Raw genomic sequence first — 16150 nt, 5'->3', positions numbered from 1 at the left:
ATTAGATTCAAAGCCAGGAGATGGAAACAGGACATATAATAAACCAATACTAAATGGAATGTTACAGATTATGAGTGTATAGCAGAGTGGGGAAAATTTCTTATTTCAAACCACAACTGGCAACCTCCACTTCTCCTTATAGAGGAGTGGCATAATTTTTTCATGGCTTTTTGTTTAGCAAAATATCTTGGCAGTCCAATTTGCTTATAAAAGTTGAAATTCCAGAGCATAGTTTAGAAAGATTCAATGGGAAAAAGAGAAAGAGACAGAGAGGCAGAGAGCAAACTAAACTACTTTCCATAAAAACATATTTTTGTTTTTAACAAGGGGGAAATCCTATAGGTGTGTATTTATATTTTATGTAAGTTTAAGCATAAGAAAAATATAAAAGCTTGCATACCAACTATCAACACTGACTACATCAGAGTGAAATGAGGAAGAAATAAGAACATACTGTTATTTATTTTCTTTATATACCTCTGAATTCTTAAATTGTTACAATTGTTTCCATATTATTTTGGGATTTCAAAAACCATAAAGGGCAATCTGCAGAGAAATTTAAGCCAGGGAGAAAATTTCCAGTGGTAACATGCCATCCTTCTAACCCCCACCATCCCAAACCTGCAAAATCTGCCATGCATACTAATTAAATTCTGGGAAGAGAGGAGAGAGCTTCCAGAGGAGGTGAGATGTGAGTGATTTTAGCAGTAACAGCAAACTGGAACAAAAGGTGACCACAAAAGCATAAGCCCTTGGAATTCAGAGAGGGCCTGGGTCGGTAATTGGGACTTATCACCAGAGAGAGGATAAAGAATTTGAGCCTTTGATATTTGGGGTATAAATGCCATGAGAGTTCAGAAAAGGGAGCAGCAACCTAGAAGAGTAGGTCACGAAGGCTTCGTGGAGGCCAGTGGACTGGACTTGAACTCAGATAGGAACAGGCAGAGGGGAAAGAATTTAAGAAGTCATCTTGGCCCCTTGCTTTTCAGGTGACAAAAATTCTCTTATAATATTGGATTCCCCTGTGAATGCTGAGTCTGTTAATATGCTATAATTATCTCTGTTTATGTTTGACCTTTTTTTTTTTTAATTCCTCTGGTGCCTGAGAACTAGTTTTAAATATCTGCTATGATTGTATGGAGAGGCAGGTCACATCTGCCGCTTTTCCCCTCTTGCCTTGGGATGAGTCACCGTTTTAAGTGCCTGGCCTGACTCCCATGACTCCGCTCTGATCCACAAGCACGTACGATGATGAGGTTTCCGTCTCCTGTGGGGTTATGACGCCAATCCAGGGCATCCCCTCCGGCAAGCTCCCAGGTGACAAGGACAAAATCGTGTAAACTCACCTGACATGCCTTCAAGTGGGTTCAGAATCTGCTCTGCCTTTCAACCAAGCACCACAAGGAAGCTTCCAAACAGGAGAGATGAGAGCCTGTCAGTGTTCCAATGGGAATATCCCACGAGAGGCAAAGCTAAAATGGGAGCAGACTCCCTGGAGAACTGAGAAAAGTCATGCTGTCACATTTCAGGGCTGATAATTGGAACTTCATTAGGACAAGCATGCTTCCATCTCACGGAACCTGTGTGTGTGTGTCTGTGTCTGTGTATGTGTATGTGTGGTTGGGGGGAAGAGTTCGGGGATGGGCAGAAAGAGAGGGGGATTGAAAGAGCAGAAGAAAAAATAACAAAAGAAAAGGAAAGGTGACTAAGGGAGAGAAGAAAGAAATAATGAATGAGAGAGGAGAGGAACAGCTAGAGAAAAGAAGGGGAAAGAGAAATGAGAGCAAAAATCCAACTACATGCTATTATCCTTTGTGTGTGCCTTTGCTCCACTTTTTTTTTTTTCACATTAAATGGAAAAGCCGGATCATCCTAGATTTCATTTTCTGAGCTAAATGAAATACTCTTAATACACATCAGATAATAAAGAAAAGCAGTCTAGTTCATTCTGAAAATGACTTGCTCCACATGGTTAGCCAACTCTCTGGGCCTCTCTTTTCCTGTCTGTGAAATGGGAATACTGATGTTTGCCATGATATTGCCTCTCAGGAATCCTATAATGCCTCTTGAAGTAGCATTTGAGTTTTCTGAAGAAAGGCATTATATTAAATATCAAGATTTACCACATCAGTAAAGGAAAGGAAAGTGTGGCTTAATTTTAATATTAACCTATTTTGTCATTGAAAGCATCCAGCAGTACTTATCAGATTGTGCTTCTTAAGTTTACTCATTTGTTCCACCTACACTGAGCACAATGGAGTGGGCTCATCCTGCACCTGGGACACAACATGTTTGCAGTAAGGTCGGGACTGCCCAGCACATGCCACCACACACACACGTGGAGGAGGTTCTCGGGACAAAGCACCAGGTGATGCTCTTTGCCTCTGCCAGGGACAACCATGACACTGTCACCCACCTTGCTGTGTTCCAGATCTCTCCACTCCTCAAGGGCTACAATTCAAGACGATCACAGAGACAACTGTGGAGGTTCAGTGGGAACCCTTCTCATTCTCCTTCGATGGGTGGGAGATCAGCTTCATTCCAAAGGTAATACCACCTGGCAGACTGCTAAGAGACTTGCTTGGACTATTCATACCTTCAGTTTAGATCAGGCAGAAAGGAAGGCACTGCTCAATAGCTCCCTCCATGCCATTAAAGATGAAAAGGGACAGACTGGGGATATCTGGGTTACAGGATATTTCATTCACAAAAGTGTCATGATGACTAATAAGAGTGACCTGGTCTTGGAGAGCAGGAAGATGCAAGAAACAGTTGCCAGCACCAGCTCTCTGCTCAGAAAACTATAGGACTTAGCTAGCTATGATTTTAGCCTGTCTGAAAACCAGACCCTCAAAACAATGGAGCTTCTCTTTAGGACATATGAAAAATCAAACTGAATCGGTCATAAGGTTAGTCCCAGCCTCATTCTGTTGCAAATAATTGCACTAAAAATCAGCCTGCATGTCTTCAATCTCTAAAGGTTTGGCATATAGCACAAAACTTGTTGGCTTCTCTGAATTTTTCCTAATGAATTTATAACCTATTAATTGAGCAAAATTCTCCTTAAATAAATTACACCATCAGTCTTTGAGTTAAAAAAAGTATACTGCGATTCCTTCCCACTTTTTAACACAGTCTTTTATTTTATTAATCCTAACACTAACTCTTCCACATTGCCAGAGGTACATGCCTAGGTTGAGAGTTCCAAAATTTGTTGACCCTACCCATAGTCTCTCTGACTAAATCATTCATGGGGGCATGAAGTTCAGTTGTGCTCCTTTCCTCTGTCTTCATCCTTCAACACCAAAGAGCATTTCTGCAGTTATTCATCAGACCTAAGTCATTTCAAATGACAGATGACACATTTTTGGCTTAACAGGACTATGGTTTCACCATTCTTTTACTTCAAAATTTTGGAGCCCTGGACTGTTGGAGCTACAAAAGAACTTAAAGTTCACAAAGGACCACCCCTCATTTTACATATGGTTTGGTTTGGTTTAGTTTAGTTTAGTTTAGTTTAGTTTAGTTTAGTTTAGTTTAGTTTAGTTTAGTTTAGTTTAGTTTAGTTTAGTTTAGTTTAGTTTAGTTTAGTTTGCAGATGCTAAGACCCAGATGGCTTAAATGCCATCACATAGCCAGTTGGTGACAGGCTTGTGGTGAGAACCCAGGTCTCCATTTCCTAGTCCTGGGCTCACTTCACTAAACCAAGATGCCCCACTCTCTTGTGGACATAGGCAGGTGGATATGAGCATGTCATGGCAACCTAAATACATCTACACAGATGTTCTATTTGGACTTTTTATTATATATTTTACCAGAGTTAAAATATATAAAGTTATAAAGTATAGAAAGCAACTGGGTTGTGATGGAGCAGAAAGAATCATGTCCCCCTGCTACTCAAGCAGAAACAACTATGTCAGTTTCATCTGTTCTATAGCCAATATGTAAAACTCTAAATAGGAGATGGGCTGGCAAGGGCATGCCAAAGTCAAACGCAAAGCCTCATGGAGTAACAATTGTGATCTGTAGGCATGAGGCCACTGGAGTATATTTATCACACTAATTTATAAGAGTAGGGCTATAAATTACATAAAGACACTCCAGGTGACATGAGCAGAGAATAAGGGAGAAAGGCAGTGCCAGCAAAAGGGCCTCTGCTGTCTTCCATTTCCAGGGACACATACATAGAAAATACATATTATCTTGGACCCAACATCTTCAGGCTGATCTTTTTCATTTCCTCTTTGGCTGATTCTTCTCTTTCCTCTCTCTTTTGAATTATTCTGTACTTCCTACTTCATTTTAACTTTCTTTGTACCTCATTGTTAGTTGTGTCACTGGGCACTAACTCATATGGATAAAGGAGAAAGAAGACATTGACAGATTTGCATCCAATGTAACACCATGATAAATTTCAGATATAGCAAAATAATAGCTCCAGCTCATAAAAAACTGAGAATATCTTAGTTTGAAATATGTTGTGTGGGTATGAAGATGTTTTACACATACGCACACAACAGTATTCTTCTAAATAGCAAAGGGAATGCTTATCATAATAAATGCCAAGAAAAAAAAATCTGATAGATGGTAACCATAACCATCAAACATTTAATCTTTGGCAAGAGCCAATCTTCATCACCTCATGACTGATTTTTATTGGCAAGCTCAACAAACTCAGGAGAGGCCAAAGAAATGTTCTTGCAAATTGATTCTCCATTTGCCAAATCCTCATAAAACGGTGGCATTCTAGTTGTTCCTGGCACCAGACACTCAGCTGTCAGCATGGAGTGAAAAGACATGGGCCCCATTTTTAATTCCCAACCCACCATCAGTGTTTCATATCTTTATTTTTCTCTCATTCGATTCTCGTCCTGGTGATTTTTCTCTTTCCTTCCTTTGCTCTTTCCCTTATTCCCACCCTCCAGAACAATGAAGGAGGAGTGATTGCTCAGCTCCCCAGTGATGTCACATCCTTCAACCAGACAGGACTAAAGCCTGGGGAAGAATACATTGTCAATGTGGTGGCGCTAAAAGAGCAAGCCCGGAGCCCCCCTACCTCGGCCAGCGTCTCCACTGGTGAGTGTTTCCTGCTCCTTTTCCTATAGGTGCCCATTAGCTCACTCAGGAAAAAGAAATGTACAATCACCCAAGGAGTGGGTAGACAAAAGAGCTGCTAGGATTCCTCCCAGACCTGAGAATGACTTTGGTACCCTGGGGATGGAGCTACTCTACCAGATGCTCAGCCTCAGCTGAGTATCTTCCCTATTGCTTATCCTTGCAAATACAGAAATTGGGAAGAATATTCTGTGAAGAAAATTCTGTTTAGATTTCCAGTGTATTTCTTCTTATCTTATCCATCAAGAGGCTTCATTTGTCAGCTCAGAATGTCATGAGCTTTGGAGCCAACAAGAACTGATTCACTGCTTACCTATTATGAGATTAGGGAAAAGTCACCCAGACCTTCCCAAACCTCAATTCATTTTACCATGAGGAACAATAATATCTCCTTCATAGAGTTGAAATGAGGATTAATTTAGATAAAACATACAAAGTAATCTTTTATACAAAGCACTAGGTTGATAAGAGTGAACATTTAACACTTGGTCTGTAGACACATACAAAGAATACATCTAGAAATGAAAGCAGAAGGAACCAAGTCATTCAAAACCAGTAGATATGGGTTTGGTCAATGTTCAAGTGATGATTTAAGTTGATATTATTTCATCCCCCAGTTCATCTCATTAATGCTCATTGTATTTCCATGTTTGAGTCATTCAACTGGGTGGTGTTTTGCCTTGTCATTTCCTTAACTAACAAAGGATGTTCACCTTCAATGCTGGAAATTAGCAATTGTGATGCATATATGTGCTCCTTCACCAAGAATTTCTCAAAAGCTATAACAACATCATTTTGGGTCCCCATCTTATTGGTGGGAGAACAGAGACTCAAAGATTAAGCAACTTTCCTGACAGATCAGACACTGAAGTAGGTGAATATTAAAACAGCTTTATTTTTCATAAACAGAAATTGGCACCAGGAAATCCAGTCTTGGACAAAAGAACTAGTTGGCCAGAAAAAGAAACACCACTATCTAATAAGACCATGTTTATGGATTAGCAGTTCATACTTTGCTACTTGGATCCAAACTAAATAGCATCAGGTGCTGAGGCTTATGCTCAGCATTATGCATTAGTCTGGGCTCTGTTAGAGCCCTGGGGTTCCATGGCAGTGCCTCGGTGGAGGACCTGACCTTTAATGACTCCCTCTCCCATGCCAGGTGGCTCCCCACTTCTCACTTTTATATTTTGTACAGCCATTTAAGATTTTGTTATTAAAAATATTTTTATATTATTTTATATATAAATATTTTTATATATATATTTTTTATATATTTATATATATATTTAAATATATATAAAATATATATATATTTTATTATATAAAAAAAAAAGACTTTAAAACCACTAATCCAAAAACATTTCAGAAGAAACCCTAGTAGCCATGAAACCTACAGAGTTTCATAGAACTCTCTCTGGATGTCCACAGCCTAGGTTTTCCACAGGCTCTGTCCTTCAACGTTATGTTTGATCCTAAAGACTTGGCATTTGATAATATTTATACCTTCTCCTCTTTGGGCATGACATGTTTTCAGGTTCACCAAATCATTCCTGTGAGTTGACATTAAGAAAGAAGAAAAAAAATGGTTAGAAGGAGAATGCTCATAAGAGGGCAGAGGAGAATATTGCAGTTGTATAATGTTTTTCTTTTAAATTATTAGGAGTACTTAGAGAAGGTAGTCCAACCTTGCCTTAGTCTCATACTCAAACCACATTTTTACAGAATTTGCAGTATTTTTTTGGTTTGGAAGTTCCTTAAAACTGAAATAAAAAGTTCCAGATCTAAAAATTTGTGGTAAAGCTAAGCAGAATATTTTTTTTTCAAATTAAAAAGTCTTTCCTAGTTAATATTTTGGCATTTGGTACAGTCATGAAGAAATGGAAAGAAAAACAGCTATTCCAGTTTACATTTTGAACAGGAGTTGTGTTTGTTTAGAAATCAAGTTGAAGCCTCCTTGACTGGAAAGCAAAATCACTACCAAGTGGATAATCAAAGGGCAGAACCCAAGAGTGGCTATAGAAAAGATGGTTGACTCCTGATCCTCTCTGATGTTTTTAGGAACAGATTATTTAATCCTTTCCTTCTGCTGAGGTCTGACCTACACCAAGCACCCCTGCAAAGCTGAGACCTCATCAGGCACTCAAACTGGTTTCTTTCAGGCAGGCCATTTCATGAATGCAAATTACAAGATGTCCTGCAGCTAGAGCCCTCTGTACTACATAAAAACATTCTCATATGTTCACTCCATTATGATTTGGAGTTTTTTGTAATTGAAGAGTTGAAGGACAAAAGTCTTATGTGGTCATTTGTGTTTCAGTGACACCTTTCATTTTTTTCAAGAACCTCTAGTTCAGTGAAATGTTTTCCCTCCTTTCTCATGGATGAAGAGGCTCATCCATTCATTCATTTAATCATTTACTGAGTGCCTAATATGTGCCAGACATTATGCTTATCCAGCAGCTAGGATGCCAGTTCCCTCACCTCATAATTAAATTAAATTAAAAAGTCCAAAGTTATCTGAAATCACACTGAAATTACAACATCTGAATGTGTTCTGTTAAATCACATTGCTGCCCCCAATATGAAAAATGGGACTTCTTTTTAACTCCAACCTAGGTGGCACCAAAATGGTCTGGTGAATTTTATTTTGGCTTGTACTAAACCAAAAATCCTAAACCACATAGGACAGAAGAGGACTGAGCTAGACCCAGAAAGAATGGAGTAGGGCTAGGGGCATCTCTGAAAAACTGAGAGGCTCAGTGTTAACCCAAAACAATCCTGAGTGAGGTTTTCCTTTCTGGTTACAGAATAGGAGGTGCTCCAGTGGTGGGTTGGTTAAAAAAAATGTCTTAGTCAAGTTTCTCTCATAAGAGAAACTTAGTTAACTGACTGAAGCAAAAGGGTGTCTCGTGGGACCCCAGGCTCAGAATGCATATGGGCCTTGTGAAAGACTTGCACCAGAAAATGGAATGTCGGGAACTGAGATTACTTTTTATATCTTTTTGGAGCCACATAGTCATTCATTTCATCTTCTCAGCATATCCACTCCATATTCTCTCTCTCTCTCTCTCTCTCCCTCTCTCTCTCCCTCCCTCCCCCCTTCTCTCTCTTCACTTCTCCCTCTCCTCTATGCTCCTTCCTTCCCCCACCCTTCTCCACCCTCCCCTCCAGGCCAGATATTTTCTGTTTCTGCATGAATATGGTGTAAAATGGTTAACCCAGCTCTGGCTCTACATGGTCCAACACTAACTAAACAGAGAACCAGAATGTCTGGTTCCAATTCTAAATTCCTAAAGAATATTATTATTAACCAGCTTCAACCAGTGAAGTGTTATCTCAAAAAATGCAAATATAGAGGCTGAGCCTACTCTTTTAGCAGGTGATGGATAATTCTCAGAGAAGGGCATATTAGCAAAGCAGATATCCCATGCAGGATTGCGTACATCTTTTTCTATTCTCCTCACTGAGCCCTTTCTTTTTCTATTCCCTTCTCCATTCCCTCACCTTCCTCCCCACCATCTAATTCAATATGGGCAGGACCCTATTAGTGCTGTGTCCTTTATCAAACCAACCAACGTTCCTAGGGTATTGTTAGTCCAATACGGTGACCCCTCATCTGCACAGTGGCATAGACCGGGGCTTATCTTATGAGGGATATGCTGGAGAACCTTGAGAGCCTATGTGTGATTGCAGTGTACTCTGGCTCAGGGATATGCAACAACAGGTGGGGAAAAGTGGTCCATAAAAGGCTATTCCAAAATGAATGTTTTTTTAATTCAGAGGAGCAAATTTCTCCCAAAAGCATGTTTCATGTCCACAAATATAAATGCCTGTTAGTTTTGGGTATGGTCTTAGCAGCAAGGTTGACTGGGTGGGAATGAGTTTGGCCAAATGGCAACTTATTTTGATACTTATGGTGGGCTCTTTGGCAGCCCAGTTGGAAATCTCAGATTTTAGACAGGTTGGTCATTTCATTGTGCTTCCCTTAGTGCTCAAAGTAGGTGAGAGCTAGGCAACAGGCACACACTAGAAGCTCAGTTCTCAATTCTCTATCCCATGATTTCCAGACAAAAAGCAGTGCTTACTCTCTCAAGCTGGTATATACTCTTCCCCTCCCCAAGCTGGGAAATACCAACACCAGCACCGAAAAACCGAACTTGGTGATAGAGAAATTAGACCAAGATTCAGGGGAACTGAGTTCCAGTATCAGTTACCCTATTGTCAATCAGTGTGCCCTCAGGGAGGATATTTAATCTCCCCATTTCTCATTTTCCCCATCTGTAAAATGGAATAATAATACTCATCCTCTCCCTGACTGACCAGGCTATTATAAGGAGGAAAGGAGAAAGCTGAGGCTGAATGCTTATTTCTCAATCAAACTTTTGGTTCTGTTTGATTTTTCCCCTTCAGTCATTGATGGGCCCCTGCAAATTCTTGTTCGAGATGTCTCTGACACCGTGGCCTTTGTGGAGTGGACTCCACCTCGAGCCAAAGTCGATTTCATCCTCTTGAAATATGGCTTGGTGGGCGGGGAAGGTGGGAGGACCACCTTCCGGCTACAACCCCCGCTAAGTCAATACTCAGTGCAGGCCTTGCGCCCGGGATCCCACTACGAGGTGTCAGTCAGTGCCGTCCGCGGAACCAATGAGAGTGATTCCACGACCACACAGTTTACAACAGGTAAGGCTGTGATGCGGAGAGAAACACAAGGGAGAAAGCAGGTGGAGCCCTCTCAAGGTGTCATCATGGCAAGAGGAGAATTAAGGGATTGAGATGATGTGTACTTGAGCTCAAATGTTATCTCAGTCTCTGCGAGAACCCGTAAGAGGTTCCAGGGCCTCCTGTTGATGTTCATATCACAGGCTAGAGGAAAAGCACCAGCAGGAAGGAGAGCTGGGTTCAAGTCCCACTTTGGCGAGCTAGTTCTGTGACCTGGTATAAGTCTTTCAGTCTATGGGTATGAGATTTCTAATTTGTAAAATAAAGTTTGTTTAGAAGACATTTAAGTATCCATATTGCTAGCCCAAATGGCAATTTTAAGAGAGTTCAGGAAAGGTGCCCCATCCCCGACACACTTCATTGCCATTTGTTGAAAATTGTGAAGTTAATAATATAAACCCATAACAACTATAATATCATGGCATAAAGGGTACCTCCTGGGGTTGTGAAAAGCACAGTCTATACAACCATGAGCAGATACTCCTACTGAGATTCTGTAACTCACCGTGCTATTTACAAGCAATAAAACTCCATTCAAGGCCCCGATTCCCATTGACAATGGGCCAAATAAAGCCCATATCAATGCCTCCTGCCTTGCTATATGACCACCCCCTTCCACTTTCCAAGGTTATTGGGACTCTCAAAGAACTTCACCAACAGTCAGGAATGGCCAAATCCCAAGGTGACTCACTCACCAAACTTCACAGCAAGTAGGGCAGAGACCTTCCAAGGACAGGCTTCCTGGCACACTCACGGGCCAACAGGAGATTGTGATCAGATAGTGAGTCCCTATCTAACCCAGATTCTCAGTCCCTACTTCTCTGCCTTGGGGAAGTCACATGTCAAGGAATGTCTCTGCCAAATCCAAGCTGTCTCTGGGATCAAAGAAAACTGATACCTGTAAGATGAAAGAATCAGCTTCTTCTTACCTGGGGTAAAGTAGGAGAATCACAAATTCAATTATCCTACCTTGGTTCGTGGGATGAAGGCCTATTTCAGAATGGGGCAGGCTAGGGCTTCAAAGAGGCCGCATAACTAGCACCCCCATTGTCCACATGTGTTTCAAACCAATGATGAATAAGGCAAAGACAAGAGAGACAGAGGCCAAATTATCTCCTAGTGGAGCCGGTAGCCAGATGGGCTTGCAAACTGAATCGCATAATTAGGCTCTCCCCCAGTAAGAGGCCACCGTACACCCAGATAAGTCTCTCCATGTGGTAGAAGTTGGGAGACTAGTCTGGTAGGAATTAGAACAGCAGGAATAAGCAAAAGGCCTGATTCCAGGGGCAGCCCACTCCCATGAGGACCCAGGCCCTGCTGCAAAACTCACCACGGAGCTGAGCCTATCTCCCCAGTGTCAGGTGGAGGAGAGAGGTCAGGCTGTGGCAGTAGGGCTCCCTCCATGCAGAAAAAAACATCGGGAGTGGAGGGAAACCTCCACTTAAAAGAGTGCAGATTACCCATGGATGAAATGGAGGAGGCAGGAATTGATTCTAGGGGGGAAAATGTCCTTTTAGGTTTTCTGTCCTGCCCTTGTGACAGCCCACTCAGAGAGTGCCCATCAGGCTTTTCACTAAATACATTTCGGATCTCTAGTAACTGAGTGTGCTCCCTAGAAAAAGGAACTAAATTCTTCCCATATCTCTTCCCTTCTTCTTCCTCAGAGCAGAGCCTGAGGAGTGTCCTGGTGCAATGTCCCTTCCTGGCTGTTTCAAGGTCCGCCTCTCCTGCCCTCCCCTTGCTCAGGGCCATGGGGTCTCCTGAGGACCATGCATCCTGCATTCTTTTCTTAAGTTCAAGATAGTTTTTGTTCGAAAAGTACTTTCTTTGTGCTTTGCTCAGATCAGAAGTTTGAAAAGGTTAAAAAAAAAAAGAAAAGAGAGAAAAGGAAAAAAAAATAGAGAAGAGCGCTCTCCAGCAGGGTGAAAAGCAAATTCTTGAAGTTTAGGTCAACAAGGTGGAAGCAGGATTGGCTGGTGGCCCAGGAAAACTCCAACGGAGACAATAACGTGCTGCCTTCCTGCCTCCTAGAAGCTCCCCCTAAATTTCAGTTCACCGCTTCATGATTCTGTTTCCTGTTGCCTTGTAGATTGGCAGCTGTTAGGGAGCTGCCTTCGCAATACAGCCACAGCCTGTAACTAAGACCAGCTCCTCTGTTCCAGGGGTGTGAGCAGGCAGAGAGTGGGAGTTGAGAACAGCTTTTCACACAGATTCTCAAGGCTCAGGGATTGGCAGGTGCCAGCTGAATGATGAGAGGGTGCCTGGGCCCTCGCGGTAGGGCCCTCGGTCATTTTAGAACTCCACTTAAATTCAAATTAGCCAAAGTGCTTTTCCAGGTGATGGCTTCAGCATTAGGAAAGCACTAATTGCACAGGCAATTAAAACAGAGATTTGCTTCCTGCATGGCAGTGGAATATTTGCCTGGATCCTAGCACTGCTCTGAAAAAGGAAAGAGCCCCGACAGAAGCACGCCAAGGCCAGTAGTTGAAAGAAATCAACTCCAGGAAACCAAGAGTTACATTCTAGTGGGGAAAACTGGACAATGAAGAAGAAAACACATTCAAGATCATTCAGTCATGAGTGCTGTGCTGAGAAGTAGAATATGGAGGGAGGGCTACTGCCTGACCATGAACCTACAGATTAGGTTCCACCAAAGTCCGACGGGCACTTAAGATTAAAAAATGAAGCAGGCTGCTCCATTTAGCAAAATAGTAACAGTTTATTAGGAAACTTACAGACCACGAAATTGGTCCTGAGAGGCCACAGGACGTTCAGATAGAGCTCCACAACGTCCAGTGGGTTACAGGGGGTTATACAGGGCAGAACATGGAAGGCACAGAGCTAAACTGGGATTTGCAAGATTGTAAATGTATTTCTTTGAAGTTACTGACATATAGCAGGGGTGGTTCTAGTATAGACATCTAGTGTGCTTAGAAATGTGCATGTGCACTTTAAGAAACACCAACAGCGCTTTTTGTTTTTTGTTTCTGTCCTATCTAGGAATTTATGGCCACTCTGGTTTATGGTTTCACAACAACATTGGGTTGAGTAGTTCAGAAAATCCTCTGGGTAAAGTTTTAGCTAAGGCCTCAGTAACCTACCACATGAGGATCTGAGGAGGGACATTTCAGGCAAAAGTAACAGCCAGCGCAAAGGCCCTGAGGTGGGAATAAGCTTATTGTGTTTTAGGAACAAATAAAAGGCAATAAGGGGAAGCGGCTGTGGCTCAATCAGTTGGGTTCCCATCTACCATATGGGAAGCCCTGGGTGCAAGTCCCTGGGCCTCCTTGTGAAGGCAGACTTGTCTGCACGCTGCAGAGAGCCGCCCAGCCTGCAGACGCCATGGAGCACCGCACGGCCTGCAAGCTCTGCAAGCTCCGCAGAGAGCTGACTCAGCAAGGTGACGCCACAAAAAAATGGGGAGACAAGCAAAAGCGCAGAAGAGCACACAGAGAATGGACACAGAGAGCAGACAGTAAGCAAGCCGCAGGAAGGGAGGGGAAATAAAACAAAATAAAATAAAAATTTTTAAAAAGGGAATGAGGCTGCAACACAATGAATATAAGGGGTAGAATGTTACAAGGTGATGTTTGAGAAGCAACAGTGCAGAGGTCTGTTGACCATGAGAAGGATTTTGGATTTTACCTAAGTCCAATAGGAAGCAACAGGAAAGTTTCAGGTAGGGGACCCTCATGATCTAACTTACGTTTTAGATGCTAGGTATGGCTATTACTAAGTCCACCGTCACAAAGCCCTCCACAGGAGCCCCTCTGGGCATCTTCGCCTTGCTCTTGGCCTGCTGGCAGGTTGCAGGGACCAGCAGAGGTGCCCTGCAGCTGCCCCTCCTCGACGACAGCTTCAAGTCCTAGGGTGAGCACACAATTTCGCCTCACCCCGGTTCAGAGACCTACCTCCCAAGCCCATGTTCCCAAGATGGATCTTTTTTAGGATACTTAAAATTGGGAACATCTGGTCCATTGAGAGGGAACACTGCCTCCTCTCCCTAGGACAAAGGGGTTTAGTCTTGCCCTGTGACTGAAAAAGGATACAAAGATTTAAAAAACCATAGTCAGGATTTTTCAGGTGAAAAGAGCTCTATGTATGGGACCCACCTTTCACCCTAACACAGACCCTCATCATAAGCCTAACTTCCTTTGGCTCCAGGCCAGGCCAGGCCACACCCTCCAAGCACTGTCCTGTCCCTTCCCCTAGCTGCTCCTCTCCAGTGAAATTCAGAGTGCCCCTTCCATATTCTTCTTTGTCCAAACTCTTCTCTCCTGCCAACAATTACCAGAGATATAACATACACAGCCTGTCAAGAACACACAGCATCCAGCATGTAAAGCCACACTGAGTAAGGAAATATTTCTCAGAAAAATAAGCTGCAGGGACATAAATCTGCTAAAAGATTCACCCAATTTACATCACTAAACAGAACACTTCTCACTGGGAACATCCGCATTCAGGCTGATTCATAGCATTCCAGTCCTTGGCAAGAACAATTGGTGGATACTTGTCCTGCATTTGCAAATCAGAACAGTCCATTGAAGGTTTTCTCAGAAGGAACAGGCTAGCCGACTTCAAAGTTTAATTCAAGTCTCAAAGAAAGAATGATTCAGAACACGGCAGTTTTTTACCACAGCACCTCATGGTCCTGCAAGATCCTCATGTTGTTTCTGCCCAACAAGCCTGAGGAGATGGCAGTTCTGAGAGAAAGAAACAGCCCCTGGGACTGTGGGAGAGCCCTCAATGCCACATTAGCATTGGAACCCCAGAGAACATGCATTGGTTCGAACCCAGGGTAAGCCTCCGAAGCAACAAGAAGCCAGTCTGGAGCTTGGGCACCTATTTTTGCACTAGGTACCATGTTGCATACTTCACGTACCTTGCCTAATGGCAACATGAAGTGTGGGTACTATTGGCCCATTTTACAGATATGGCCATCAAGACCCAGTTAGATTAAAAGACTTACCCAGGTTGCATTACAATAAAAGGCAGAGCTGGGGCTCCAACTGAGGTCTGACCCTATAGCCCATATTCTTCTCACTACATCACACCCCTTATATGTATGTTAATCTTTCTAGTGTGCAGCCTTTTCAGCAAGGGCTATGCAACTAAATCCAGGGGGAGACATCTCACGCTTCAAAAGCTTGAAATCAACTGTCTTCTTTTTGTTTGGTGGTCAACTTAGATGTTACTCTTTCCCATCTAAATCATTTAAGAGCCTTCTTTAATTTTTTTCTACCAGCTCTCACTTGGTTTTGGTTTCAGTTTTGTGGTATTAATTGGCTCATTTTTAAATTTCTAGAACACCACTGGAACCCCGAATGGAAAAAGGAGAAGCATAAGGTGCATTAATTCTCTCTCCCAAGTAAAAGTCTCTAAACTGCTTAGGGAATTTGTCATCCTAAACTGGCAGACTAAAAGCTAAAGGGCAAATGTGAGGCAGAGGGTCAGGAGGCATGGACTCTCACACCGAAGTTTTTAAAGGTCAAGAGGCATGACAAATGTACATTATCATGTGTGATGGTGGTGGTACCTGACTCTTTTTAGAGATTGATGCCCCGAAGAATCTGCGAGTTGGTTCCCGCACAGCAACCAGCCTTGACCTCGAGTGGGACAACAGTGAGGCAGAGATTCAGGAGTACAAGGTTGTCTACAGCACCCTGGCGGGTGAGCAATACCATGAGCTGCTGGTTCCCAAAAGCATTGGTCCAACCACAAGAGCCACTCTCCGAGGTAAGTAAGTCCAGGTCAGTTCTCAGTTCCTGAATCTACAGCCACAGTTCTCTCCCAACCCACCCACCCCACATCCAACCCATCACCAGATTCCATTGAAGAATCTATCAAATATACCTACTATTTGCATGGATACTGCCATCACCTGGTCTGAGTTACCATCTTCTCTTGTCTTAGCCCAGCAATAACCTCCCCATGTGCTCTTTCTCCTTTCCAATCTAATCTCCACACCACCCGTGATCTTTCCAAAGCACTTCTTTGATAATGTCATCCCACTGTAAAAATGTTTCAGAGACTTCTCATTGCTTTTAGGATAAACCCCAAATCCTTAGCGTGGCCCATGAGGCACTGCATGGGTTGCCCCCTGCCTCACCTCCAACCTCTGCCCCTGGTACCCTCTCTGTTCCAGGTTCAAGTGTCTGCTCCTTTCAGTTCCTCAACCATGTCTTCCCTCCTGCCCCAGGGCTCTCCTGGGCCGCCCCTTCTGGCTGACAGGCTCTACCACTGCTGCCTTCACCTGGCTAATTCCTACTTCCCTCTCAGTTCTCAGTTCTCAGTTTACTTGTCACTGCTC

General features: G+C 42.8%; 1 protein-coding gene across 1 annotated transcript in view; it reads left to right on the top strand.

The window, feature by feature from the left end:
• The window catches only part of TNR (tenascin R), a 440066-nt gene that overhangs the window by 372431 nt on the left and 51485 nt on the right, over positions 1–16150 (top strand). Inside the window, exons 6-9 of the mRNA XM_058310159.2 lie at positions 2432–2547; positions 4926–5076; positions 9529–9798; positions 15391–15576. Coding sequence (XP_058166142.1) covers positions 2432–2547; positions 4926–5076; positions 9529–9798; positions 15391–15576 — 723 coding nt within the window. The remainder of the gene's footprint in view (positions 1–2431; positions 2548–4925; positions 5077–9528; positions 9799–15390; positions 15577–16150) is intronic.

The sequence above is a fragment of the Dasypus novemcinctus genome, chromosome 13, assembly GCF_030445035.2.
Source record: "Dasypus novemcinctus isolate mDasNov1 chromosome 13, mDasNov1.1.hap2, whole genome shotgun sequence".
NCBI classification, from domain to species: domain Eukaryota; kingdom Metazoa; phylum Chordata; class Mammalia; order Cingulata; family Dasypodidae; genus Dasypus; species Dasypus novemcinctus.
Note: the sequence above shows the minus strand (reverse complement) of the source record. Positions and strands in the feature narration are given on the sequence as shown.